The sequence below is a fragment of the Falco biarmicus genome, chromosome 4 (assembly GCF_023638135.1).
Source record: "Falco biarmicus isolate bFalBia1 chromosome 4, bFalBia1.pri, whole genome shotgun sequence".
NCBI classification, from domain to species: Eukaryota; Metazoa; Chordata; class Aves; order Falconiformes; family Falconidae; genus Falco; species Falco biarmicus.
Window position 1 is genome coordinate 39,484,471 of NC_079291.1, and position 27,213 is coordinate 39,511,683.

At 36.0% G+C, this 27,213-nt stretch overlaps 1 protein-coding gene across 1 annotated transcript in view; it reads right to left on the reverse strand.

Annotated features, from left to right (window-relative positions):
* Positions 1 to 308: 308 nt before the first annotated feature.
* The window catches only part of MINDY3 (MINDY lysine 48 deubiquitinase 3), a 55,761-nt gene continuing 28,856 nt past the window's right edge, over positions 309 to 27,213 (reverse strand). The window contains exons 11-15 of the mRNA XM_056335394.1: positions 10,184 to 10,256; positions 9,253 to 9,325; positions 4,037 to 4,124; positions 2,543 to 2,614; positions 309 to 1,389 (exon numbers count right to left, since the gene is read on the reverse strand). Of these exons, the coding sequence (XP_056191369.1) occupies positions 1,240 to 1,389; positions 2,543 to 2,614; positions 4,037 to 4,124; positions 9,253 to 9,325; positions 10,184 to 10,256 (456 nt within the window). The 3' untranslated portion in view covers positions 309 to 1,239. The remainder of the gene's footprint in view (positions 1,390 to 2,542; positions 2,615 to 4,036; positions 4,125 to 9,252; positions 9,326 to 10,183; positions 10,257 to 27,213) is intronic.

Sequence of the window (27,213 nt, forward strand, 5' to 3'; positions counted from 1 at the left end):
ACCTCATTTTTGACAAAATCAGTTTGTTTTCCTGCATGAGGGTCATTCTAGACTCCTATTGTTACAAAATTTTTAAAAATAAGTAGTTCTGCATGCAAAATTCAGCCCTGCTGGCAATAGCATGGTCTCATCTATCACAGTTAAGATGTAATAAATTGTTTTTTGTTTCGGTTTTCTTTTCTTTCTTGAGATGTGCTCAACTTGAATTGAACAGAACTGACATTTCTAAACCCATGGTCCCTTTTCATTATCTTTGAGGTGCAATAAACAAGTTCAATTAAAACCAAACTTAAAACAATACAACATGATTCAAGGAAAAGATTTTATTTTAGGGCTAACAAGTTGGTAATAAATAAAGGAATATAATAATGTAATAACAGATGTTCTCATGCACTTAACACATACAGTAACGCTGGCTTACACTGCTGCTTGGACAAATTGAGAAGAGGTATTTGGCAATATTGTAAGTTTGAATAGTTTAAAGATTATAGAACAAGAAATTCTTTTTGCTGTTTTTACATTTCTTTTATACAAATTCAAATAAATATTAATACACCTATTTTTCCTCAGATTTTCTGTTCACTTTTAACATGCCTGGTAACTAAGCCACAGTAATATACAACTGCCAAGAAAGAGTATTTATGAATTATACTTATTAATATTCCTAAAAATGTATCATATTTATGTCACATTGTGCAAGCTCTTTAGGTAAAATCAGATTTTAGGAAAAACTGCAGAAAATTTAAACTCATCAAAACATATCCAGTGCAAAGGCCAGTCTAGTCCACACATTATGGTACTGTAATGTAAGCCAATATAATTTAAATAATAAAACATGCCTATATGATTCAGAGGAAGCTGAATATGTTTTACGTTTTAAAGATCTGACATCTAATATGCAGATTCTGCAATATCAGACATTTTTCAAATCTTCATGAGATGGCAAAATAACGTTAAGAATTTATAATAGGCTTTTTTTTTTTTTTTTTTTAGGATAACTCACATTAACAGTACTACAGTGGCCAAAAAAGACAAACTATTATAATAGAAATCAATCTGATTAAAAAATTAAATATTCCAATTAACACTGAAAAAGTGTTTGTAATCATTATTTACAATTCATCAATGATACCAGTGTATAACTCCACACAGTCAAAGCATACCACTTTCCAAGCAAATACCAATTTTTGCATCCCCATTCAAGGATTCAACAGCAGTATGTTGTTTGTGTGCAACATATCAGTTTAAAGAAGGAGATCGATCTGTGGTCCAGAGTAATTCTATGTATGGCCATTTGGTTTGCAAGCAGCGTTTTACAGGTGTGTCGTCAGTCTGTAGCATTGGTTCTTCAAAACCCGTAACAACTGCTGTGCCTTCTACATACATGACCTGTCAAAATAAACCCAATTATGTCAGCCTATGTTTGTTTAAGAACTGAGAGATGATTATTTTCACTAGGTTAAGAGAGGATTTGTTATGATACTTTTTTTTTTTTTTACCACAAACCCAAACCCCATTTACTTTTATATACTTTTTTTTTTTTTTTAGTGAAACGAGGTATGAAATAAATGCCGCCTATCTCTTAGACTCAAGTGCCTGAAAATCCTGATGAGGCTCATTCCTTTTACTATTTACTTCAATAGACTTCTAATACTGTTGCAGTTGCAAAGTTTGACATTATTTTATAAGGACAGTGTTCCTTCCACTTAACTTTATGCAATTAGTTTTCCATAAGATGGAACTTCTGTGGCAAATCTGCTCTATTCATAAAACAATGTTTAAAATGCTATAGGCAGAATCCTCTGAAAACAAAAATTTAGATTTTCTTGATTATGTATATATGTCCAATAGTAAAGATAGACGCATCTTTGAATGCCCTTGCCTACATTTTGGGATATGAAACTGCTGGAGATACCACAGTTAAGGACTTTAAGCTATTCCAAAGTCTGAGTATATACATTTTCTCGAAGAGTCTTCTTACTTGAGGTAATTTTTGTTCCCTGGGCTATTAATGCCTTATAGTCTTCTACCATAAATGCTAATTCAGGAACTAACTTCAAAGCAGTCATGGTGTGTCACGTATACCCCTCCTTCCAAGAAAGCTGAAAACGAAACAGGTAATTTTTGTCCCACGTTATGTGGTTCCAAAAAATACTGATTTTTGATGCAAGTCTGGACTACTAAAATATTTCACAGAAAATTCCAAACATCTCAATTTAGGTGTAGGGTTACTTACAGAAGCTGCAGTTTTTCTGTGTTACATCTCCATTGTCTTTTACAGTTCAGAGCCCACTTCTAGGGATAAGCATAAGCGCTCCATTCAAAACGCTTAAGAGATGCAATCTAGCTGACCCAGTATATCAGCTAAAATATAATCAGGAGCACAAAGCAGTTTCCAATCCCAAGGATACAATTTTGGAAGAAAATTACTGAAATAATAGTTTTGTAAAAAGTCTGTTTCAAGTTAAAGTATTTTGCCTGTAACTATAGTCAGTTTTGCACGCAAGTTATGAGGGACAGATTTATGTTTCTTACATCTTACCTTCTCGTTATAATTAGATTGCTTTAGTCCGTTGTAATGGTAAATGGTGAATGACTCTGAAACCCTAGAGTCCTAGTAGAGAGAAGACAGTTAATTTCATGTGACATATATATCGTGCCTTGACAGTCTCTTTACAACTAGAGAGATGCATTTAAACAGGAAGGCTCAAGGAAGTGGTAAAAATGCACAATTTTTTTAGGTAACACCATCTTAAAGATCTCGTTCATTATACCTTTCTCATCAGAAATAAAAAACAAAAGACGTCAGTAAATTAATGGGTAATGCCCCCAAGAGCAACTCATGATTTTCTGTGTTCATCTGGACACTCTGAACTACAACTTCAGCACTGACCATGTAAAAACTGTCCTATTTTTAAAGTCAGACACCTTACATAGCAGCCATGTTCATGGGTATTTATGACTGTTTGGACGCTATGAAGTTAAGTATTTACTATGGACCAGATTCAATCTCCAGCCCTCCATTTGACAGCTAAAAGCCAAACAGTGCTGCACAACCCTTAACAAAAGGAGTCTTAATGAAGGCATTTAAAAAATATTAGTTTCACATTTCCTTGGTTGTAAAAATTAAGCCGTAATGTTTCAATGACATGTTAAGCTACCAAAGCCTCCAAAGAAGTCTCCTCTCAGCCCTTCTCTTGCCTCCACCAGCCCATCTTCCTGTCCCTGGAGAAAGCCTCTCTCTTCTGCCAGTACAAGCATTGCACTGCCATGGAACAGGCCTCCATAAACCTGCAGAGAGCTCTCACCCAGACCAGTAGCCTCTTCTGGTTTTCCACCTATCTGTACAAAGCATATCCTGGTGGAAGTGGGAGGTAGCATGAGGGCAGGAAAACGTGACCCTGGGCAAAGGGAGAAGAGCACAGCAGTGCTAACACATGCTTCTCAGTGGTGGTGCTATCTTAATGAGTATCTGGAACAGATCGAGAGTTTGAAAATGATTTTCCATTACCCTGACAGATAGTGACTTCCATATACGCTAAACCTAACTCTACCATGACTTTTTGTTAAATTGTCGAAAATTTTACATTATTAGAGATATACATAAAAATAGTTTTAAATATGTTTGTAAGCTTTTCCCGTTGGCTAGCAATTACAGCAGACATTTGTAATATTGATAAAAACAGTATGGTCATTTATTCTCAGAAAAAACACACTCAGATGAACTTTCTGAGCAGGGAACCAGTTCAGTTTCATATGCAAAACAATTATATATTTCCTGAAGTTAACTTTAGAACTACAATGTTGCTACAATGGAGTTTCCTTCCCACGTAAAGCTGACAAGATTACGGACACCTTACGCAAAACGAAGTCTACAGTTTGTTGTGTAATACAAGAAGTTATTGGCTGGTCAGCTGTTTCAAATGAATGCAGTACTTCTTATTAAAAATAACTCTATATTGTTGGAAGTGTTTAATGAATCTCAGAGACAAGAAGAATAGACGATGCTCTGCAGCACTAAAACCATATTAATTACCGGCTCAGGGAAAAATTCTTGCAGAAAGGGACCCAGTAATATGATGCCCAGTCCTTCTGGGTCTAATTTGGTCTTCATGAGGTTTACACTACGACAAAAACATTGAATATAAAAGTATGAGTAAAACATTTCTATTCTTGCATGACTAAGTAACGCAGTGCTACCACAGTACTGTCTGCCAAGTATAGCAATACTATCCTATTTTTAATCGTGACAAATGCACCAGAATGGCATGCAAGTTGCCAAAACACAGTTATTTTAAAATAAGAGTAATCTGTTATTTTAAATTAAATAAGTGATAATTCTGAAGGACTGCCATATTTGGTAAAATAATTTGAAACCCATATAATTTAAAACCAGGTTGACAGTCCAAAAGGCATTTTGCTGTTTGGTAAGCATTCTTGAACTAGATACATAAAACAGTCATCTTTTAAATACAGCTCCATAACTGCCAAACAACCTGTTTTCAAATGGAGACTTGAAAAGCCTCCAAGATTTTCTACATAGATTGTACACTGAAATAAAATTAAGTTTAGCAGATACACTTCTTATTTACATCACGTCCCTGATATCAAGGAAGCCAAAACCAATACATAATGAAAATATTAACAATACCAATCGGAAAGTCTTACTGCATGTACATGGTATAATTTCAGGTCTACAAATGAATGTTGATTCTAATTTTTTTTTTTTTTCTATTTAAGCAATATATTTCTACAGGCATCAGACTGTTTACACATTTATTTGCATCTACCTATCCTTTTTCCTAAGTTACAAGTTGTGCCGTATACAAGAAAGTCCCCATTGGGTCAAACCAACAGAGCACCTTGCTCAGTATCCTGTTTCTGACACTGGTCAATAGCGGATGCTTATGATAAGGTACAACAGGGCAAACATACAGTGATACCCTTAGTTTACCCTCCCTACTTCCAGCAGTCTGCTACCCAAAGACATCTTTAGTGAGAGGCAGTATCTAAAACACAAAGATAAATATATTTTCTTTCCATGAATGCAACTAATTTGCTTTGAACCCTTATACACTTGTGGCATTTAACAAACTCCACTCACAAAATTCAAACTGAACTATGGGTTCTGGGAATAAGTATCTCCTGTTTTGAACCTGTAACCTGATAATTCAGTTTGATGACACCTCATTTTTGTATTGTGAGAGGCAATTAATCATTCCCTATTTATTATGAAACTCTTGTTTTTAGAAACCTCTCTTACATGCCAATGGTGGTCTCTCTTGCCAAGGCTGAATGGTCCTAATCTCGTTCTTCCTTGTACTAATGCCATTCTGTACCTTCGCTTAGCCTTGTTGGCTTCCCCGTATCTTGCTGCAATGTTCTTTTGTAAGATGGAGCGAAACATCATGCATTCATACAAGGGCATAATTCCTAGAAATCTCACTCCATACGTCTATCACTGAATATCCATTTAAATCTAAGACATGTTTCCTGAATGGTAATATTTAGTTCACAGCCCAACAATGTATATATATATCAGGATTGTTTTAATTCCCGTGCAGTTAATCTACGGTTACTGTATTGAGACTTCTCTGTTACCCTATCTTCCAGTAACTTCTGCTGCTGTTCCATACCACTTTTAGATCTTGAATACTTTTGTATCAGCAGCAAACTATCATATTAATCCCTACCTTCAAATCCTCACTGGTGCCGTGCCAAACTTCACAGACCTAATACAAATTCCTGTAAAACTCCTCTAATGATCTTCCTCCATTAAGATAAAAATGCCATTTTTACCCTTTGCTCCATTATTTATCTACAAGAAAACCTTCCTTCTTATCTCGTGTTTACACGTGAAACATTTACATGTGAATTTTCCCCAGAATGGTCTTCAAATCCTTTTCTAAGTACCGCTGTTCATTTGTCACCTTCTCATTCTGGTACTGTGGCACCAGAATGGTTTACAGTGTTATGTAACCTGAAGTAGTTCAGCAATTTCTTTCTGATGTTTCTTCAGAATTTTGGTGGGTTTACTTATCTGGACACTTCAGACTCTTAAGTTGCTCTGACCATCCATAAAAAGGCTAAAGTGTGGAAACCTCCCAGCAACGTTCCCTAGTGAAGGTGAGAACGACTCCCTGGTGTCTTCCCCAGTGAATACGAAGAAGAATTCACTACACTTTTCTTACTGACTTGGAAAACGTTTTAATATTGTGGATCACCTATCAGAACTACAGACTTCTTGCAAGTCTCCTCATTCTGAGCGGCTTAAAGAAATAAAGAAATACTATCAGCTTTCATTTTATAACTTTGCAAATTAGTCTTCAGTAGATTTTAACTTTTTCTTATTTTGTATTTACTGTTTGTGTTCCATAAATGTAGACTCTTCTCTTGTTTTTTTCATGTAGGCACTACATTTTCCTTTCAGAAGACACACTCTTAGCTTCCCATAGCTGCCTCTTTTACCATTTACACCTTGAAACACCTAGGTCTCTTTTGTCGGAGGCTGTGAGCAGAAGGTGTCTTTCTAAGGTCTTTTTGATTATTGTTGCATGCAAGCATTTTATCAAAGGACAAATCAAAGTGGCTACCACTTACGTGTCTTCATTTTTAAGTAGCTTCCTTTCTTGGTCCTAACATTGTACTAGCAGTAAATTATTTGGCTTCCTTTTGTTTCTGCCTCAATACACACAGAATACGATATGCAATTCTTAAGAGTGAATCTGTTAAGGCCATTGGAAGAATAATTTTAAAATTCATAAACCTGAATGTGATATCCTATAAACTATGTTAATTTAATATTCAAGAAAATAATTCACTACTCAAGGGAAACTACAACTGAGGATTTGTAAGATACTGGACTTCAATCCTGCTATTCCTCATTCTTACTGCTCTTAAAGTACAAAATATAAGGTAACTCAGTAGCTGTCTGAAACCTGCTCAAATTCTTGAAATGCTGTAACAGAGCTGTAAAAAACCACTGTGTTTGTAAACAGAACCAAGGCAGAAAGTAAAGATAATTTTGAAAATGCACTTAAAAGTATGTAATAAAATTAAAGCAAGCTATATACTAAGTAATGAAATACAAGAACTGTTTAAAAATGCAGAGCCATACAAAATTTTTCAGTATGGACAGTGTACAAAATTAAATCAATTAAGCTGGAGGGGAGATTTAATAAAATTTGATTCCCGTGTGTTTCAGCTGAGGCTTTTTCATTCAGCAAATAGCTAATGCCATTCCACGTTACTGATACTACAGCAGAGCTACCAAAACAAGTGTATGTATGTGCTTCAGGCACTTCCATATGAAGTCTAGCATCTTAACTGAAGAGATTATGAATGTTGGGGTGATGACACTGATGGCCTTTGTACCATTATGGCTGAGCACTGCGTGGGAAAAAAGGCCTTCAGCACTGGTCAAACAGACAGATAGGATAAAATGTTTTAAACAAAGCTACACTTAGATTGACAGATGTACTCAAATTGATGCCCTGAAGAGTATTGGATGGTTTTTAGAAACAGAGCAGAGAGAGCTGGGTTCTCAGATGTATTTACTAAAAGACTAGGAAAATTTCTGAAAAATCACATGCGATGGCATTCAGTACTGGAATGGCTAACCCACCTAATTCACATCTGCTCTACAGAGTTTTCCCCTCTATAATTCTTAAACTTTGAGCAGGTCTGGCCGTTATTCATCTTGAAATTCTGAGAAGCTTAAAGCCTTGGATTAGATTATCACAAAGCATTTCCATTCAGTTCTTGAACTAAAAAATGTAAATAGTACACTTGGAAGTAATGCCTTTAGTTTTACTTAAAAACAACCAACCAACCAGAGAAGTCTATATGGAATTTGAAATGCATTATTTATACTTGTGTTCCACATTAAATAGACAGGACATCCAGCAGCATAACAGAGTAGGTCCTCAAGACAGTAATGTTAGACAAAATTTTTATTTAAGAGATGATTCAAGACTAAATATTCCATGGTCTCATCATGGCTTTTCAATATAGCAGACCTTCTGACTAGCTCTTCCTATGTCAATTTTTATTCAGTGTGCTGTGCACAATAAAATAGGCCCGGGCTATGCCACAAACACCCTGAAGGCCAAACAGCCAAATGGAAGAACTGCTGAATGCAGAAAGAGGATTTTTGCAGATTTATTGAGGCAGCAGAACAAAAAGACCAAAAGAAAGCTTCTCAGACCCATTAAACTAAGGCTTTTTTCTTTCCCTCCCTTTAAAACATCTTTTGCAAATTTCACCACTTACTGACACAATATGAATGCTAGCTTTTTTGTCTTGTATTTTCTTTTGTTTTAGTTTCCCGGGAGTCTTTTGATTTCAATTTTCACTCCTACTCTCCACAAAGAACAGCTCAGTGAACTCTGTTGTACCTTGCAACATTTGAAAGGACAGAAAATAGCATCAATCGAATTTCAGATGGCTGTGGTAAGTAAACTTGCAGTTTCCACAGCCAGTCTACAGGAACAACCAATTTAGATCCTAAGAAACTAGACTGTATGTTTACAAACCATCTTTTGGAGATGTAAAAAAGTTCAAGCACATAGCTCTCCTTTCTGGGTTAAGCATTTATTGGCAAAACATGGTAAGTTTTGACACCAAAGGTGCCATTGAATATTGGTCCTGTCTGTCCACATAAGATCTAACATAAATTACTTTTTCATTTGTTTTTACTAATTTTTTAATTTGTAATTAAAAATAAGTAATTAAAAATAAGTATTTAAAATAGAGTTTTAACGCTAACCCTAGGAATTAAGGTGTCATTTCTGGAAACAAGCGACAATTATAAACACTACTGAGTGTTGGTGGAAACAAAAATGTAACCGAAGCAGTTTCAGTTTCTAATTCTGTAGATACATCCAGTGGTGATTCAATGCTAATCTGTTTCTACCTTGATTGTTTGGCTTTTTTGTCACAGAGTTTCACCCTCATTAACATATAGAAATATATTCAGACTATCTCCTCAATATATAGTAATGCAGTAGGTCTCAGGGTTTTTTTGGCTTCTAGTTATCACTACCAAAGTTAGAGACATTTTAATTTCAATTCCTCACATTTAAAGCTGACTTTAAACACTTCAAAATATATGCCCAGAATGAAAGCTAGAAAAAAATCCAGAAAAAACCCTAAATTAAAATATGTCGTTAATTGAATCCAGAAACCCCCTAAATTATAATTAATATGTGGTTAACTGATACTTCTGTAGTATCTCAATTTTGTTATACTTACTATTCAGGATCTGAAACAAGGTCCAGAGCCTTCATTACATCTTCTAGCAGAGTGTCAGGTATAAAACCATTATCTGAAGAAGTAGCAAAGCTTCATATTAGGAAAAGAAACAAAATGCTTTACAGGAGTATAAATTCTACTAAAAAATACAAATACTGCATAGCTTTATCTCTAAAATTTTCAAACAAATGTTGGAGTTCTAGAAGGAACATAGTTCTCTCCCACTTAATGAGGGCTGCAATACAGAAACTACACATTTATCATTCATACACATAGAAGCTTAATACTTGCTAAGAATTCAGTCTCTTTATAGCAATCTCCATCTCCACTACATACTTTGGGATAATAACTGTACATTTTTCTACTTTTGATTAATTAAATAGTACCTGAACATTAGACATCCTCTGTTTTCCAAAACATAAGAAAATATCCTGTGTATGCCACATATATTCAAGAACAAAATTTCATGAAGATTGCAATCATAGTGGATCAGTTACTTTATGAAAATGTAATATAACAGAAATCAAATATACATTTAAGCTTTATGTTAATTAAAAATAACATTAGAAGGTTATAAAGCTTATGCTCCAAGAACTGTACTTCCTAGTGCACAATGTTGTACTTCCTTTAGTACAGAATTCTCAGAAAATTTCTTCATGTCACTTGTAGATTGACTACTGGATTGAAAATTTCTTAAGTACTAAGTATTTCATTCTTCTCTTATTCAGCTAAGGTATAAACAGCATATTACCCCAGCATGAAATGTGAAATGGATTTAAAAGTACAGTATTTAGAACAAATTTTAGAAAATGATGGTCCTATTTTTTAAGAGATGCCCTACACAATGCAGTATTCATTATTATTTTGAATTTGTCTCTACTGAATGTTTCAATTAAAAAAAAAATATTTCAGCAAGAAGTACAGCCCTTACCCTCAGGGTCATATGTCTGGAAAACCCTTCTAGCTTGTTCTGAAGGTGCTTCAGGAGCAACAAGGGCCATATCCTTGGGGTAGGTGGGATGGGGAGAAAAGAAAAAAAAGAACACTTTCAGAATATTCTTAATTCAGATACAGATTACTATGGAAATGTTTAGCCATACTACATAAGGTTGGACCTTAAATTAATGAAAATTTAAATACAACAGAAGAAAAATCACTGTAATTTGGTAATATTGCTGATGGTGATGTAAAACAATCAAGAAATATGTTAAAAGATTATTCCACAGACTTCTAGATACATTTTACATTGAGTCTTTTCATTAAGATGTTGTGGCACAGAAGTTAATTGGAGACTACAGGTATTATGTGGAGATTTAGATTTATAGCATCATTCTTTAATAAACACACATACATGTACCAGTGAAATGTTGTTATTGTAATGCTTTTATATGTCTGTGACTTCTTTAACCTCAAATACAATCATGATCCCCAAAACATATATGGAGGCACATGTCTATCTCCTGTTGTAAAACCAGCAAAAAGCATAGCCCTCTGGTTTTAAGTCAAAAAAGTCACTATGAAAAAAGTGAACCTGATAAAGTTATTAATGAGAAATACAAGGTGGCATAAAGGGTAAGAAATGCAGACACCTTTTAGTTTAAAAAGATACAAAGACTTACTGTTCAAACAGAACATGAAACTCCAAAATAGAGCTCCAAAAACTGCTCATTAGGAGTACTTAAAATCCTACATCTCCTCTTGCAAATTTGCAAACATCTCTGTGGTGTTTCTCACATAGAAAGTAAAATGGAAAACTTGCTCGGAGGGAAACACTGCATTTGGTGATATTCCCTTCATAGTTGTTCTTGCTATCAAAGTGAAAAGCTAATGTTACCTTCTATGCTATGAAAAGTAAACACAAAATCCCAGAAATAGCAGCATTGACATTACTCTGAATAACATTAAACCTTGGGAAACTTTCTTGTTTTCATGTTATATTAAGTAAATTGATTTGTTACAAATCAAAAAGTTACCTTAAACTTAACTTAAACTTAAAATTTATAATTAAAAAATTATATTTTTATTTCCAGTTCAGCTCAACTTTGCTTTCTGAAGATGACAGATTTTTCTTGTAAGAGAAAAATCACAACATCCTCTCATTACAACTGTATGTGCTAACAGTGAACTTTGGTCTAAACTGGCAAGTCTGTAGTACTTTATTTTAAGGAGGGCACAGAAAAGAAATCAGAAAATGTAGAACTGAAATATGCATAATGATCTACTATTCTTTTAACACATTAAGAGAACTGCTTCAGGGAAAGAACAGAAGCAAATCATATATTTGACCAGAATTCCACTCTTACTCTGTTTCTCCTAATATCTAACTCCAAATCAGCCAAGAATTTTAAGTATACACCTAATGGCATCCAGCATATACTTAAAAACTTTTCTGAATTTAAGCCAGCTGCCTAGGACACGCCAATAGGGATAACATGGAACACAATATACACCTAAAAATAACAGGCAACAGTTTTACTTTGAACAGATGAATGACGCAGCTATTATGGGTTACAGAGCTCTCCTCATTTCCATGTACAGGAGAGACAAAAATTTGGTATTACACAGGACTATAGAGGAGACACCTGTGAGGTCTTCCGAAGCTCTAGATTGCCAGCCTGTTATATACTTGCACTCCTAAGGGTTACTCCATTGCCACTTGAGCACAATGCAAACATCTACATTATGAAGCGATGCTGTGCATGGAGGGAAAGAGCAGGGTTCAACTTGCTGTGGTGTATTAAGGAGTATCCACATCACATCCTTCCTGGCAATGAAGTTTGTGCCAAACATCGATCCTAGATGCACACCATGCAAGAGCAGAGGCAGTTGCTGGAAGCCCTTGCATCCACACTGCAGGTAGGACACTTAATTGCATACAGCAGGATTCCAAGTCTAGGTGCAACGCCAATTTGCACCAAAAAGAAGCTCTTTAACATGCTAAATTACTAATATAGGTGGATCTAGTGAATAATGTCTGCTAGAATTCTCTCAGTTCCTCAGATGTGATAGACTTAGGAGGACTAAATCACTTCTGGCTCCAGCCTACTGCCTCTCTTGCAGCACAGGTGCTACCTTTCACTGTGACTGGACTGCAGAGCCCATCTTCAGGTCACAAGCAGGCTTGCCTGCAGGTAAACAAATGCCTGTATTATGTGACTTCTCCGATCATCCTGTACCCGACAGCTTCAAGTGAGAAAGCATACAGAATTTCCTTTGTCTTTCTAGTCTCTCCTAGTGAGAAGAACTTGTAAATTGCTTGCTTAATATACTGGAAATATAACCCCTGGATTTTTTAATTAATTCAGCACCATTAAAATGCAACCTTAAGGATCCATAAATATGACTAATTTGGAAAAACCTCACTATTTAATGAAAAATATTCCTGTGATTTTAGAAGTTAATAACTTGAATACTTATAGAAAATCAATACTTTAACAATGTATCTTTATGTTTACGTGTTCTAAACTTTGTTTAAAAGTACTTGCAGATAAAGACTACACTGCTTTAATGACATCTACAGCTCAACACGTTTAGTTTCATGATGCCAAACAATGTATGAAGTTGTGCAGTTATTGATTATATACTCTTACAACACAAAAGGGTCATACATACACTGTAAAATTTGATGGTATGTGACCAACGCTTAAATAATTTGGAATACTCCAGAATTGTAAAAGTTTCATTTGGAGGGGGTCAGTATTACAAAACATACTAGAGTAAGAGTAGATTTCATTATCGATGAATTACAGTAAACTACTGCAAGCAGTTCTCAGTTTAAAATCAACGATGCCAGAGCATATAAAGCTTATTAACAGCAAAATGATCAGTGATTTCAATATTCAGGATTTACCTCTAAAAAGGGGATATTTTTATGGTAGGTTCTTATTAACAAATTGGCAGCTCACGGAGCCAGTGTAACAAGGAAGAACTCTAAAAAATTCTACAGTATGGAAGGATATAACCGAAGTAACTTCCTGTCGCACAGACATATTATTTCAAATGCAAGCTACATAGTTGTACTTTGGTTTACAAATATGCAGTTCTTTTCATAAAATCTTAACAAAATCCAAGAATAAAGACTATTGTTTGTATTGTCCTCCCTCCCTGAAAAACTGTCTTGTCAATGTAGTACTTTCCATAGTTTCATGTGACGCAAAACAGGTTTTTTAAAGTAAGTCTCCTGTAACTACTAACAAATACTTTTTTTGATAGTCCAATTGCAAACAGTTTAATTTTCCAGGTCCTTAGTTATTTCAGTGCATGTTTACATGGGAAGAACTTAAAGAATAAGTCACTGAATGCATTACCCAATATTGAAAATTCTCCATGTCTTTCAACTGAAATGTTAAATATGGTAAAGCCTCCCAATAATTACATATTAATGCTTTTTATTCATTAAATGTGATTTACTGATGCTCTAAGCAGGTCATTTCAGGAAGAAACTTTAAAAAGTTATCTGCCTTGCAGAAGTGACCAAAAAAGCCACCCCTCTTATCTTCAAAATAATTCAAAGTTTTCACTATGACTGTTGTCCTATAAATAGTTAAACATTCAAGATTTTAATCAGGTATCTGTAAATCACATGTATCCTCTAGCTTTGCATGTCATTCATTTCCAGTACCCAGAAAACTTTAAAAGTTCACCTAGTCCATATATTTGTACCTAGGGGGAAAAAAAGCAACATACCTCCTTCACACAGCAAAGCTGAAAATGTGACAAAGATCTAACAAAAACGTACTTCAGCTGCCCAAGCTGGTATTTTATTATATGTGCCAAAACATATCCTGCACTGCAGCCTCATGAATTGCATTTTGATGTATCCCATACACTGAAAGTTCCATATAAGGGAATCTCATCAACAGTTAATTATAATAATTATTTCCAATACTAAGTACAACATGTCCCAAAAACGTTTCACTTGTTGGCTCTTGTGATACACAAACAAGTCATTTTATATTACTTTGAAAAGTTATTCTCATCAGTAATACCAGTTATTTTAAGATCCCATGTTTATCCTCAGAAGCAAAAAATACACTTCATAAGTTTTAATGAAAACATTCCAGAAGTTTTCATTCTACAAATCAAAAGCAGAACATAATGGCTAAGCCCCACTGAAATTCTGGCTATGAATTTTAACAAAGATCCTGCCCTGAAAGACCTGTTGCCCTTGAAAAAGAAACCTGTTCACATATGGACTGCTTTACAGTTCTACACTACCGCCATTGAGAGATATGTTTAACAATTACGTACTGTAGTACTAACTTCTTAGAAATTTGCCTAAAGATAATATAGAAACACTGATAATTTATCAACTATTTCAATTGCTAGAATTTAATCAGATCTGCAAGAACGATGATTATTTAATCGAGACTTGCATTACAGAGAAAAGTGTGTATTTTGCAAACCTATAATCAGTGGCTTTCAAGCCTGCGACTTTTCCAAAACGGTTTCCTAAGAAAATAACATTGATGGGATCTCTGAAACTGATTCCCACGTCTCCAGCTGACTGCTGAATCCATTGCTCAATTTCAGCTTTATTCAGAGGGAACAGAGTCTTACAACTGGTTGTTGAAACTGGAAATCCCACAGGGAGGAAACGTACAGGTGTGTGTGCCCACCGAGAGGGAAGGCAGAACCCTGCCGTGAATCGCTGTGCTCAGCAATAGGCAGACGACCACTCAGCTGCTGGCACAAGCCCAGACCCATGACTGCATGCCTAGCTGGTGTTGGATGGACCATTGCTGGAGACACGCGGTGGGTTACCACTGCAGGTATTGGTGTGTGGGGCAGAGGGTGAAAGAGAGCTGCAAGACAGAGATGGAAAGGGAAAGAGTATAAAAGCAGTTAAGAGAAGGTGTAGGAGACAAGCTGCTGGAAGACAGGCTTTCAGATGGTCTGCTCTCACAGAACACGCTTTGACTTGCAAGCGCTTCCATATGTAGTTTTAAATTAACATAACAAAGTAGTTGCACTCTTCACTAACCACCCAAGAGAGCAACATCAGATTTCTTTAAAGAACATTATTTTATTGAAGTCCACATCAGGGGCTTCAGAGCTGGCAAAACATTTGGTGAAGGTACAGACAGTTCTGACAGGTGTTAGGGAAAGAGGTGGCAGAAAGAGACCAAACCAGAAATCCAAAAATCACTTGATAAAAGCACAGGTCCAATAAAGAATAGAATAATAGACTGACTTAGTATAGACTTTTGTTTATCTCTTCACTCAACTGAAGTCGACATTTGAAAGGAACTGCAGTTGATGTAGAAGGAACAGATTGCTGGGCAAACTAAGATGAAATTTTGCTCTACCTAGGACGGTGGAAAAGAGTCTATTACACATTCCTATCATTTATGCTGGAAAGGAACAGAAATCCTCATCCAGTGACAGCCATCCACAATACAGTGTTGTGAAGATTTTTTGAGTCTGGAGGGATCATGTAGTTCGATCACTGTTCCTGGCCCAGATGTAATGGCAGGGACTCTGGTCAACTTACAGAGGCCCTGGTAACAAAACTGCCCCAGTCATGTCAAAACCACTGGGGTCCTGTTCTGTTTTACTCTGGTAAGTAAAGATTACTCAAGGGGCAAGTTAAACTGGTTGAAATACAACATCTGCTTCTTCAACCACACGTGCCAGCAGAAACACAACTAAGAAAGAAGTCTCAGTTTTTATCAGTATGGGAAGTAAAAAGATAAACTCAGATCAAGCCTAACACCGTGAGACTACCCAAGTGACACTTGATGCATGGTGGAGAGGTGCAAGAATGTCATTCGCTTAATCTCCCTATAGAGTTGGTTCACAAATAAATTTTATTTTAAATGTCAGTAAGGTTCTTTTAGAGATTAACTTTTGAAAGAAAAAAGACACTTCATCCAATCCTACTGATGTACTATATAACTGTATCATCACTTGGATGCAGGAGTCTTCCACACATGACCAGAATGCATTTCAAACCGGATGGTGCTCTAAAATAAGAATGTGAAGCTTCAGTTCCTCCTGTGGCTGTAATCCATTTGCAACGAATCTCCAGATCCATGAGAGACACATCCAATATCAGTACCCCAGAGGACAGAGACACACAGAGGTTTCTTCTTCAAATGGTGAAGGGACCCTGCTACCAAAGGCAGAACTAATGAAGTGCTCTTTACAGCCTGAGAAATAAAACCCCACTTAACCGAGGGAGAACAGACTGAATGCACCTTTATTTGGAGGCAAAGAGCAGAAGTGCCATACATATCACCAGATATACAAATGAGGTTGTGTGTCCTAAAGGTGTCAGATACCATTTTACTTGCAGAGACTGGCTAGAAAGTGAACCAAAGAATAAAATTTAACATAGACTGGTATCGGTTCACAAGTAGGAAAGCCATTATCAATACAAAAGTAAAAATAGGTTCGAAGTCTTGCAGTGATATAAAACGTAGTTGTAGATTCTCACAGAGTTTGAAAAGACTGAACTGAACCTGGACATTGCTTGAAATTAAGTAACAGTTTTCTAGCTTTCCGTAGGTCTTCCTAGGAGCTAGTTATCAAATCAAGGAAAGAGGGAGTCCTTAAGATCTGAAATGTGAGGCTGTTATTACTGTCATACAAAGAACTGAAGAGGTATGGGGAAAGGCCATAGATCTTGTTTCCTCCTAGGCACCATTGAATAGATGCTGAGAGTGCCGAGGTATGCAGTTACTGTTCCTAAAAATACTCACCAACTCATCTACTGTCAATTTAGGCAGACTATTGTGAAGGGTCCTAGAAAAGGGACAGAGCTGGAGAATTATGCTGTGGCAACAAATCAAATCCTAGAGCCCTTACCTGTAAAGTCCATACTAAAGCATTTGATGTTATTTGATATAAACGTAGTTTGAAAGACTACCAGTCTGGCTCTGAACAGAGAGATGGCTAATGAAGACTAACTAGTTCAAGGCTCCCATTTGTGTTCAGGGACACTAGGTGCGCCAATAGTTTGGAAGGGCCACTGCCCACAGGTGTTGCAGCGATGGAAGTATCCTCCTCAGACTGTTTACAATGTGCTGGCCGGTGGAATATGAGATTGCTCTGCATCATATTATCTTCTACTGCAGAAGGCATTAAAAAGTGTCAACTGGAAAATACCTACAAAACACTTCGAGTAAAAGATTTTCCTGCTTCAAGGCTGTATACGAAGGAACTGAAGGAAAGGTCCCTGACTTAGCCATCACTATACAAGAGCTCTGCAGCCACAACTGTTTCCACTTCAGAATGGCAGGTGTCAAAGATCATATACTGTATCATCAGCCTTGAAGAGGGGCTTGGTCTATCTGGGATTCAGAAAAAGCCAAAAGAAGATCCTTTCCTTGAATGAGAGCTGGAAAAGACACTAAAGGAAGCATGCCACCCCTAAGCTAGCAGAGTTCTTACCATGGGTCTGAAAGTAAAATACAGGTCTTCTAATTCAGACTGGCAAGAGATGACAGAGTTTATCTGAAAGTGTTCATCAAAGGGTGGAGGTGGTGGTGGTGGAGAAACATTCATGGTAAGCTATGTTTCAACAAGGTGGTTGAAAGGAAGCAAACTGACTCTAGTTGTACTCTGCCTTGTGAGTAAGAGTTGAAAGGATTGGATTTACTTTACAGTATCTGCAGTACCCTGCTGGTACTGCAAACGGAAGAGAGTTCTCAATAGAGCAGAATGAAAAGCTACATATGGACTATTTATTCGAATCCTTTTTCACTTTCACCCATACTACTCAGAAAGGAAGCCTACTTGATCCAAGGGCAAGGTAAGGCTGTGGAGGAAAAGCAAACACAAATCAGAGCAAGAATTAATAACAGAAAAATCTACAGTGAGCACACTGTCAGCCTATCCATCTGGAAAGCAGAGCTTTTAACATGCACTCAACCAAGTTACGGAAACCACAATATACGCTCCATTCCTGTGAGACAGGATGGTTTCATGAGATGGCCAACAAAAAAGCCACAGCATTGCAGTTTTTCAAAAACAAGAGAAACTCAAACTATAGTGAATAAATGTTTAACAGTTGCATTGCCACAAATGTTAGTGTTTTAGTTCAAAACATTACAAGGCGGCAACAATTCACTTGTTCACATGTGAAAAAAAATCCCACACTTCTTCACCATGCTCCCTGCTTTGATGGGCAGATTACAAGAGATTACCGTAAATCAATAAAGATTAGGTATATAGTCTTTTTTTTATTCAGTTACTAGCTTGTTTTGCTCATCATCACAGGACAAAATCTTTGTTTTGAAAACAAATACACATTACTGGAATTATAGACCAGGAGTCAGCAAATTTGAGTTTACTGGAATTTTTATCTAATTAGTAAATTACATATTACTCTCCAGTCACAAGTCTTAATTTGAACAGCTGCCCTTTCATGTTACTTCTGTCTGCCATATTTGGATATTTTATTTTTGAGGACAGAATACAGTGCTATACAACCCCCAAACTTTATTTGTAAAAGGAACCAAACTGGAAGTGGGCAAATTCCATGGTTTATGACTTCCAAAAGCTTCACAATATAAGTCACTCAGGATGAATGGTAGCTTCTATTATCATGCTGCTACTTTTATACTTAAAAAAAGTAGTATCTGTATTAGATACTATTTCTGTATCTAATACTATTTCAGCCTACAGACATGAAATGTCTGCCCTACAACCCATAGTGAGCATTAACATACCAACTGTTTGGTAATTACAAATCATGAGGTGGGAAATGAACAAGTATGACAGGAATACTTGGTAGCAGAGTTGAAAGCCAGTGAAGATGCACTGCAGAAATTAAAATCTTACTAAATACAATTCTCACAGTACTGAAAGCTGTACTCCGTGTTGGAAACCAGCTTCAAGTGTTCAGTTTCCCACTTAAAACATGTAATTCTCTCTTGGGATGATGAAAAACCTTGTGGTTTGCTTCAAACCAGAATGATGAAATGTTTTTGAAAATGAACCAGATTAATTGTTTTATAAACTCAAATATGACAAAAATGTTTCTCAAGGACAATTATTAGCCTGGTTAATTATTTAACAATAATATTTTCAGGCTTTACATGTGAGAAATATGAACTTTACGAAGTAATTAAGAAAATATATTAATAATGCCATGTAATCCACTTACTCTGTACTGCTAAGTAGTATTTTAGGGAATCTTAACATGCACATGTGTTGGTACATGCATGCAGAAAACACTAAATATTCACAAACTTTACACACTTTCACATATTATAAAAATAATGTTTCTTTTCATGTTCATATTTGGTTTTGGTATTTCAGGTAGCTAATTCCAGTAGTAGCAGAACAGAGACAACAGCCTCTAAGAAACACATTATGTTTATTCCTTTAATTAATATAAAACTTGTGATATTTTTCTCCTTAAAGCTGTCTTATACAGTAAAGCCCATCCTCAATTCACACTGATTACATTAGTTTTCTTAACTATGCATAGGCAGTCATGGACTTTGTACTTGTGAAGGATGACATCAGATGCTGTATACAGAGTCACTCGCATGTTCCCAGGGATTCAACAGCTGCCACACGCATTAAGGTTCTGTGGATCAAACAACAGCTAAAACCTCAACTGATGCCAATGAGTTTCCTGACATTTATAAAATTGCCTAAAGTCTCCTGGAAACATATAGAATCTCTACACAAGTTCAGTCTCTCACATCACTTGTTTATTAGGTAGTCAGGGAGTTTTGCAAAAATCTGAGTTTGGCATAAATTTTCAGAACAGCACTACAACAGTTACTATTTTAGAGAATATTTTTATTATTGAAACATATGTTGTCATGCTGGCAGTCTCGTTCAGTGTTTCTAGTTCCCTTCATCTATCTCAGTAGGGTTTGGGAACATGGCAATAAAGCAGGCTGAACACAGAATAATAATAAAATAAGAAGTAATCTTCCACTTCTCAAGGATACACAGTGAGCTGCTCAGAAAGAACATCTGGCCTTCAGACATTTTTTGGGGGGGAAAAAAAAATGCAGAGACAAAAAATGGCCACAAAATAATTTTCTTGTTGGTTAGCCTAAGAACACCTCACTTTAAAATCTCTTTAATAGGCATTCAATAACTATATTGAATGCCAGGCCAGGCTGGATGGGGCTTTAAGCAACCTGGTGTAGCGGAAGTTGTTCCTGCTTGTGGCACGAGTATTGGAACTAGATGATCTTTAAGGACCCTTCCAATCCAAACCATTCTATGGTTCTATACTTAAAAATCTCTATTTAATAAGCTCTGTAATACATTTATGACTTCAGGACATATTTCTTTCCAGGAAGAGAAATTCTAAAGGGGAAGAAAGAATGTGAAGAATCAGTCTAGAATAGGTATTTAAAACAGGTGACCACTGATTAACAGCCATTCATAGAGATTCATTTTCTTAAACAGAAGACATGATGGGCATACCTCATACGCTAATCCTGGAACTGTCATTCGGTCAAACAGTGAATATTAGATTTCCAATTTTAAGTCTCACTAAAAATGGGTAAAATAATAGTCCCAATATCATTATCTAGTAACCGATTTCTGCAGCTAGTAGGCTGCAATTAGATGATAAGATAAAATTAAAAGGAAGGTGGCTTGTAAAGAATGGATGGCACAAGCCTGGCATTATCAGTTTAGGATTTCTACCTATTACCCCATATAAGGATACATGGAATATGGGGAGAAGTTGTTCATTCTACTTCCCTATCAGGTCTCTTCATTGTGATATTACAAGCATACTGAATTCCATATTTTGGAAGACAGTGGGTTAGATTTTGGGACTCTTAAAAAATTCTATGTGGAAATGACTGAATAAAATTTATCCTTTAAAATTCCATTTCTGGAGTGATTTCATGAAGACAACCCCTGACCATGAATATACTATTTGCTGTACTAAATTTGTTTATTTACTGACCCATCTTGGTTTAGAAACTTTGACAATCATGCATATACACTTGTTGAAAAAGCACAGAAACCAAATACAGCTTTTTTCCCCGTTCATGTGCTGAGGCTGCCTCTTACGACTAGAACAGCATCTTTCACCACTGCTTCATCTCCTGCAGAAATACACAGTAATGCCAAAGCCTGGTGTGAACACTAGACCATACCACTGCATTTATATACTTTCTGGAAAGGAGTATTCTACTGCACAAAGCTAACACCTTGCTATTCCATTCTTCACTTGATGCCTGATTAACTATTAAGAAAGCTAATATTTTCTTACCTAGTTGTTTGCATACTATTCAATGATTTGTAAACTAGCAGGAAATTTAAGTGCACTAAATGTACTGAAGTCAAATTTGGGCTAAGACTTTAGAAGGTCTTTAAGGAACTGAAGAAGTTTATGTCTCTCCCCTCTATCTACTCACAAATACTGAATGGACTACAAATTGATTAGGGTGTAATAATACCTGCTCCACTATCAAGAGTGTTCAAATACAAAAGGATAGCAGTATTATTTTTGAGAAATATGAAAAATATCCAAATACATGCAGAAAGCTAAAGTGAAAAATAATTTTGAACACTAAAAAGCCAAAGTATAAACATCAAAATGAGAAAAGGGCTTTTGAAGCAGAGTTGTATTTTTCAGGCCAAAATCTACTGTGAGCTAACTGTTAATGCATACACAACTTGGAAGCCATCAGACACTGGAAGAATTCTAAGTTATGCTCTATAATATACAGTAGCAATAACCCAACAGCAGGAAGGTGTCTGTAAATCAATTACGCAAAGACATATATATATATATAAACAATACCTAATTTCAGAACATTACCGGCAGATTGGAATAGCTGCAAACATAGCATGTGCCAAATGCAGAATCAAGGCAGCAACTGGTAAATGTTAATGCACCAAGTGAGGTCGGTATGCTTTGTGACCAGCAGAAATAAATGAATAAATAATAAAAAAAAGGAAGGTAGCATAAGAGAACACATTATATTAAAAAAGGTGTGTTTAAAAAAACCTTCAGATCAGTACTCACTAGATAACTGTATCCTATTGCATTGCTATCTGGGCCATAGCATGAACAATACTTTGCTATTTAATATAGTCGAAAACAGAGTAATTGTGGCAGAATTGGTCAGGACTTGTACCTGTAAAGGCCAGCACACCTGACTCGTGGAAGAAGCAAATGATGGGGGAAAAAGGCATCAGCATTTTGTTTGTCACTGATTTGGAATTAGGAATAAATTTTATGCAACACTTCTCTAAATATCAACTTGATTGATATTTAAAAACTGCAATACTATTAAAAAATCTATCAATTTATTCATCATATTTTAACAATAAGCCAGGATGCCTATTCCTCCAAATTTGAAAAACAGAATATCTACCCGTCATGTGGTGACTCAGGCCCAATGTCTTCTCTATTGTATCAAATATAGCTGGACCCAACATTGGTTTCACACCTAAAAGGGATACAGAATGATACAATGATGTTCTCAGCCTTTGTTTCTATGCAGTATGTTGAATTTCAGAATTTGATACAGTGACTTATAAATTATAAAACTGCATTAGCAATGTCTTTGATGCACTTACTATTTGCAAGCCACTCTGAATATACTACCAAAAAAGAAAGAAAAACCTAAAATGTGTTTCTTTAAAAATCAGCCTTTCATTTGATAGGTTAACATACATACAAACTAGATGTTGCTTATATCCTCCTTCCTGAAACAGCAGGCTATAATTCCTTCTAGATACTAATAAGTACTCTTATGGGGTAGGACACAACCCATTATCTTCCAGTCACCAATTTCAGTTTACTTATGAAAGTTATTCATTGTAATATGAGGAAAAGGAAAAAGTAATCCTCAGGATGGCTCTGCCAACAAATGGACAGTAAATGACTCACCGTTTCTATACTGCTTTTTTTCACAGCAGTTGCTTTACACACTCACCACTACAATCTATTCCACTAAATATACAACTAGCAAACTTTCAGAAACAATGTACCATTTAAGTTATAGTCAAAATATTGTTTCATGGAGATGACTGCACATTAGTCTCAAGTATGTACCCATAGCCTACTGCTAATCTTTAAAAAAAAAAAATCACACAGAAGTTTGTTTCTTAACCAACTGAAATGCAAACTCAGCAAAGTTAACAGAGCATACACTTTAAAGCTGAAGTTGGAAAACTGAATAGCTGACTTATTCTAGAATCACTTTTCTTCCTAATTTATTTAAATTAGACTTGAAATTATAAGGTTAATGTGATATTCATGGTAATTACTTAAGCATATTTTCTTTGCACATTTTCCAATTCACAAGTGTGCCTACTATATATTAAATCGAGAGCTTAGCAGTTCATGGGAAATTTCTTCATTTTTCATTTGTGGATGTAAAAAAGGTTCTGTTTGTTGTGCTGGCTTCCTTTCCTTCCTTCTTTCATCCCTCCTTCCTTCCTTCATTTCAAAGTGCATCTCATGCAACAAGTGCTACTGTTTTATTTTGCATTTGTAGATAGAAATTTTGCTGGATCAAAAATCCTACTGAAACTGCTAGAACTACTCCTTGCACCCCTTTTACAGGTTTTCATCTAGGCTCAGAAACAGTTTGCAAAGTCATTCTCTCATCTACTTCAGCACAAAACCATATCAAAATGTGTAACATTTCAGGAGAAAGAATTCAGTGACACAAAAATTGGTCAACCCGCACACAAAAAGTAGTATCATCTAAACAGCCCTACTCTCAACTACTTCATACATAAAAACCTCCCACTCTGAAAGAAAACAGATGGATGAGAAGTCTTTTCGCAAAAGGAAATAATTTACTTATTTGCTTAGGGGCATATACAACTACATTTCATGGTCTGTACCAGCCAACCATGAACAATGTCCTTAAATGATCATTGTGAAAGCTGTATATAATGGAATGAATGTTTAAAATTTTCTAAAATGCTAGAGAACATATAGATATGACTAAATGGCAGAAATTAGTCAGAGAATTGGGGTGAACACAGCAAATACCAATTATTTGAAATTTACTGTCCTAAAATAATTGTTAGATTAACATTCAGTCTTATGTTTCTCAGTTTAATGACCTCTACATTACAATTTCTATGTCTTAACTCTAAGAGCAAATAATGCAAAACCTCATGACTGAGTTACCTCTTTATGATCTGAGGAGTAAGTCCTCATAATTGCTACTCATTATTATGGGATGCACAGCACTTCTAGCAAGAGCCACACAAGCATTACAGGACCTTTACATAATTCCTAGATGTTGTCACTTCAGAATTTTTCCCATAAATTATCAAAATGCCTACCAGTGTCCAAAGATTCATTTCTCCATTGTTCAAAGACATCAACTTCTTTACCACGCAACTTCATGAACTGGAAGACCACCAGAATGCTCTGTAATACTTTTCACATGCGATTTCCTCAGAATACATGGGTGTATTATTGTACTCCAGTCTTGATAAAAGTCAATCACGTGATCTTAGATTCCATAGATATGGCTTTCTCTTCCTAGCTCAACATTTTTAGTTACTATATTAGGCTAAAAAAAAATAAAATACAGTCTGTATAGCTGGATCTCCACTTCAAGGTCTCTTTGTAACTGTATGGCAGGGACTGAGATTGCACTCCATCCTTCTAATAATACCTGGAAACCTCCAAAATCCTGAGGAACTAGAGTCCTACCTGACTTTGGAAGATGGAGTGATGAGCCCGTATCACCAACCCTAAAAGCAGAAAATCCAAGCCAGGCACCCTAAAATCCTGAAAACTTTAGTATAGTTTCATAGCTGTTTTTGATTTAGGATGTAATAACCTATGTCGTAATCACAGTGTTTCCAGTCTACCACATTAGAATATGATTTGGCCTCTGTAACATCTGTTACTGGATTTCTTACGTCACAGTGATCTATGAGCCCTAACCTTCTAGCTCTGCAGACCAGCCTCACCTGCTCACCACTGACACATACACCTCAGTCTTCCCACTCAACTTTTCTATTTTTCTTTGCATATCTCTGCTCCTCTTGGAAGTCTGGAGTTCTCCAAAACATTTCGTGGGCCTGAAAGGATGTCAGGGAGATGGCAAAACCAGAATTAGTTCTTTATGTCTTGCATCGGAAAGGGTATACCTGACTTCTTTACAACCTTTTCTTCTTTCCCAAACCTTGGGCAAGACATGAAAAAGAACATGTTCTGTAGAGAGCTGATATAGCCACTTGGAGGAGCTTTGGTTTCTCCACTACACAGTTCTTTTAGTATAGCTGAAGTGCAGACCATCAAAAAATAAGATACAGACAGATAAGATTTTGCTTGCAGCTATCACTGCTGGCTGCTCGTTCCAGCAATGTGGGAAATGGGAAAATAAAAGGAGACAGAAATGTTTCTCCTGACCTAAGCCAAAAATTTTATGATGGCTAAAGTTTCTCATGAAAGCTACCTCTACTTCAAGCAAAAACTACATTCCCAATGAAAAAAAAATTGGAAACAAATGCAAGCACTTTGTAAATGCAGTGCTCCAGACCTGTTATCTTTAGAGAAAATAAAGCCTTTGGGTAAATTGGTGTCATTAACTTGTTTCATTACGAACTAATATGCCATCATACACTGTTGCATCACATATAAAGTTTCTTTTACTACAATGAAAAGTTTATAGAGAAATTCTATAAGTTATTTTGATAAATGCTGGTGTGAAAATCACTTACAGGAATGAAAAAAGCCCAAGTTTTCCCACAGAAAACCTCCCAAACAAACAATAAACAAAGAAAGTGCCTAGAGTGCCTGTTCAGAGAGAGAAACACACCTCTATAGCAGGAATAAATTCATCCGCAAGTAGAATTTGAGCAGACCCACAAAAAGCAGAATAAGATTTCACACTTATGCTCTGCAATCTTGCAAGGCTAGAATAGGATAGATAACCTTACAGAAGTATTTTATTTTGAGGTGCTCCCTGCCAATTATGAAACCTCAGAGTTGGCCTTTCTGCCAGGGAACGGATTTGGACAAAGCAACCCTTTGGAACTACTGCATTATTCAGAACAATTTAAATTCACTTAGCAATAGCATTTACACTATGAAACTTAAACCAATTAGTAAAGTAACTTCAGATGTCTTTGGGGGTCAACAGATCCCATAGGAAACATCCTGTTCTAACAATCATTTATAAAGGGGTCCCCCTGCAGAAAGGAGCTCTTAAATTAGCAGCTAATAGAAATATTTGTAGATTCACTGCTGATTTAGCCAGGTCAGAGCTATTAAGAACAGATCAGCATTTGTCTCCCTGCTCTTAATCAGCACACAGAAAATGTAAACCTACTTTAGCCCAGAAATTTATTTCTGCAGTTGCCTCACACATCTATACTGTTTTTATTAGATATCCAGACTGTCCCAACCAGAACCAATTCCACTTACTCATGGAAACTAAAGACTCTGAAACCACGCGCTCTGTAACCATTTCCTGAAGTGGAATTCTTCAAAATCCAGCTTTGATTTCTTCTCTCATAAAGAAAAGACTTTTAAGAAATTGATTACCTGTGTTGACCTGTCACAGGAGCAAAAACGAAAGGAAGGGCACTGATATTTTGCACTACCTTCCTAAAGTAGAAGAATTCCTAAGTTAAAGGATAAGTATAATTTATTTGGATATATGTAGGTTACTTTTGCAGAGACCAGAGTTGTTAACACATACTAGTAATGGTTTGATTTCTACAAACGCATCTCATTTTCTTTCACAGCCACTGACACTCTCTGTTGGTGTTCTGAGATTAAACACTGTACCCAATAACACACCCCCTTAGCCCAGTTCTGGTAAACACCACTGACCCAAATTCAGGATCTCCTATAGCACTGTCAGTGTTTGCTCAGGTGACCCTCTGTTGAACTTTGATGAAAAAGATTGTTTAGGAAGAGAAGTGAATGCTCTTTATTCTGAGAGACAATACTATCAAGGATGCTGAAGAAAAGCCTTGAGAATATGTAGAACAGGTTACAGTGATCAAAGTTACAAAAATAAAAAAAATGTAATCTGA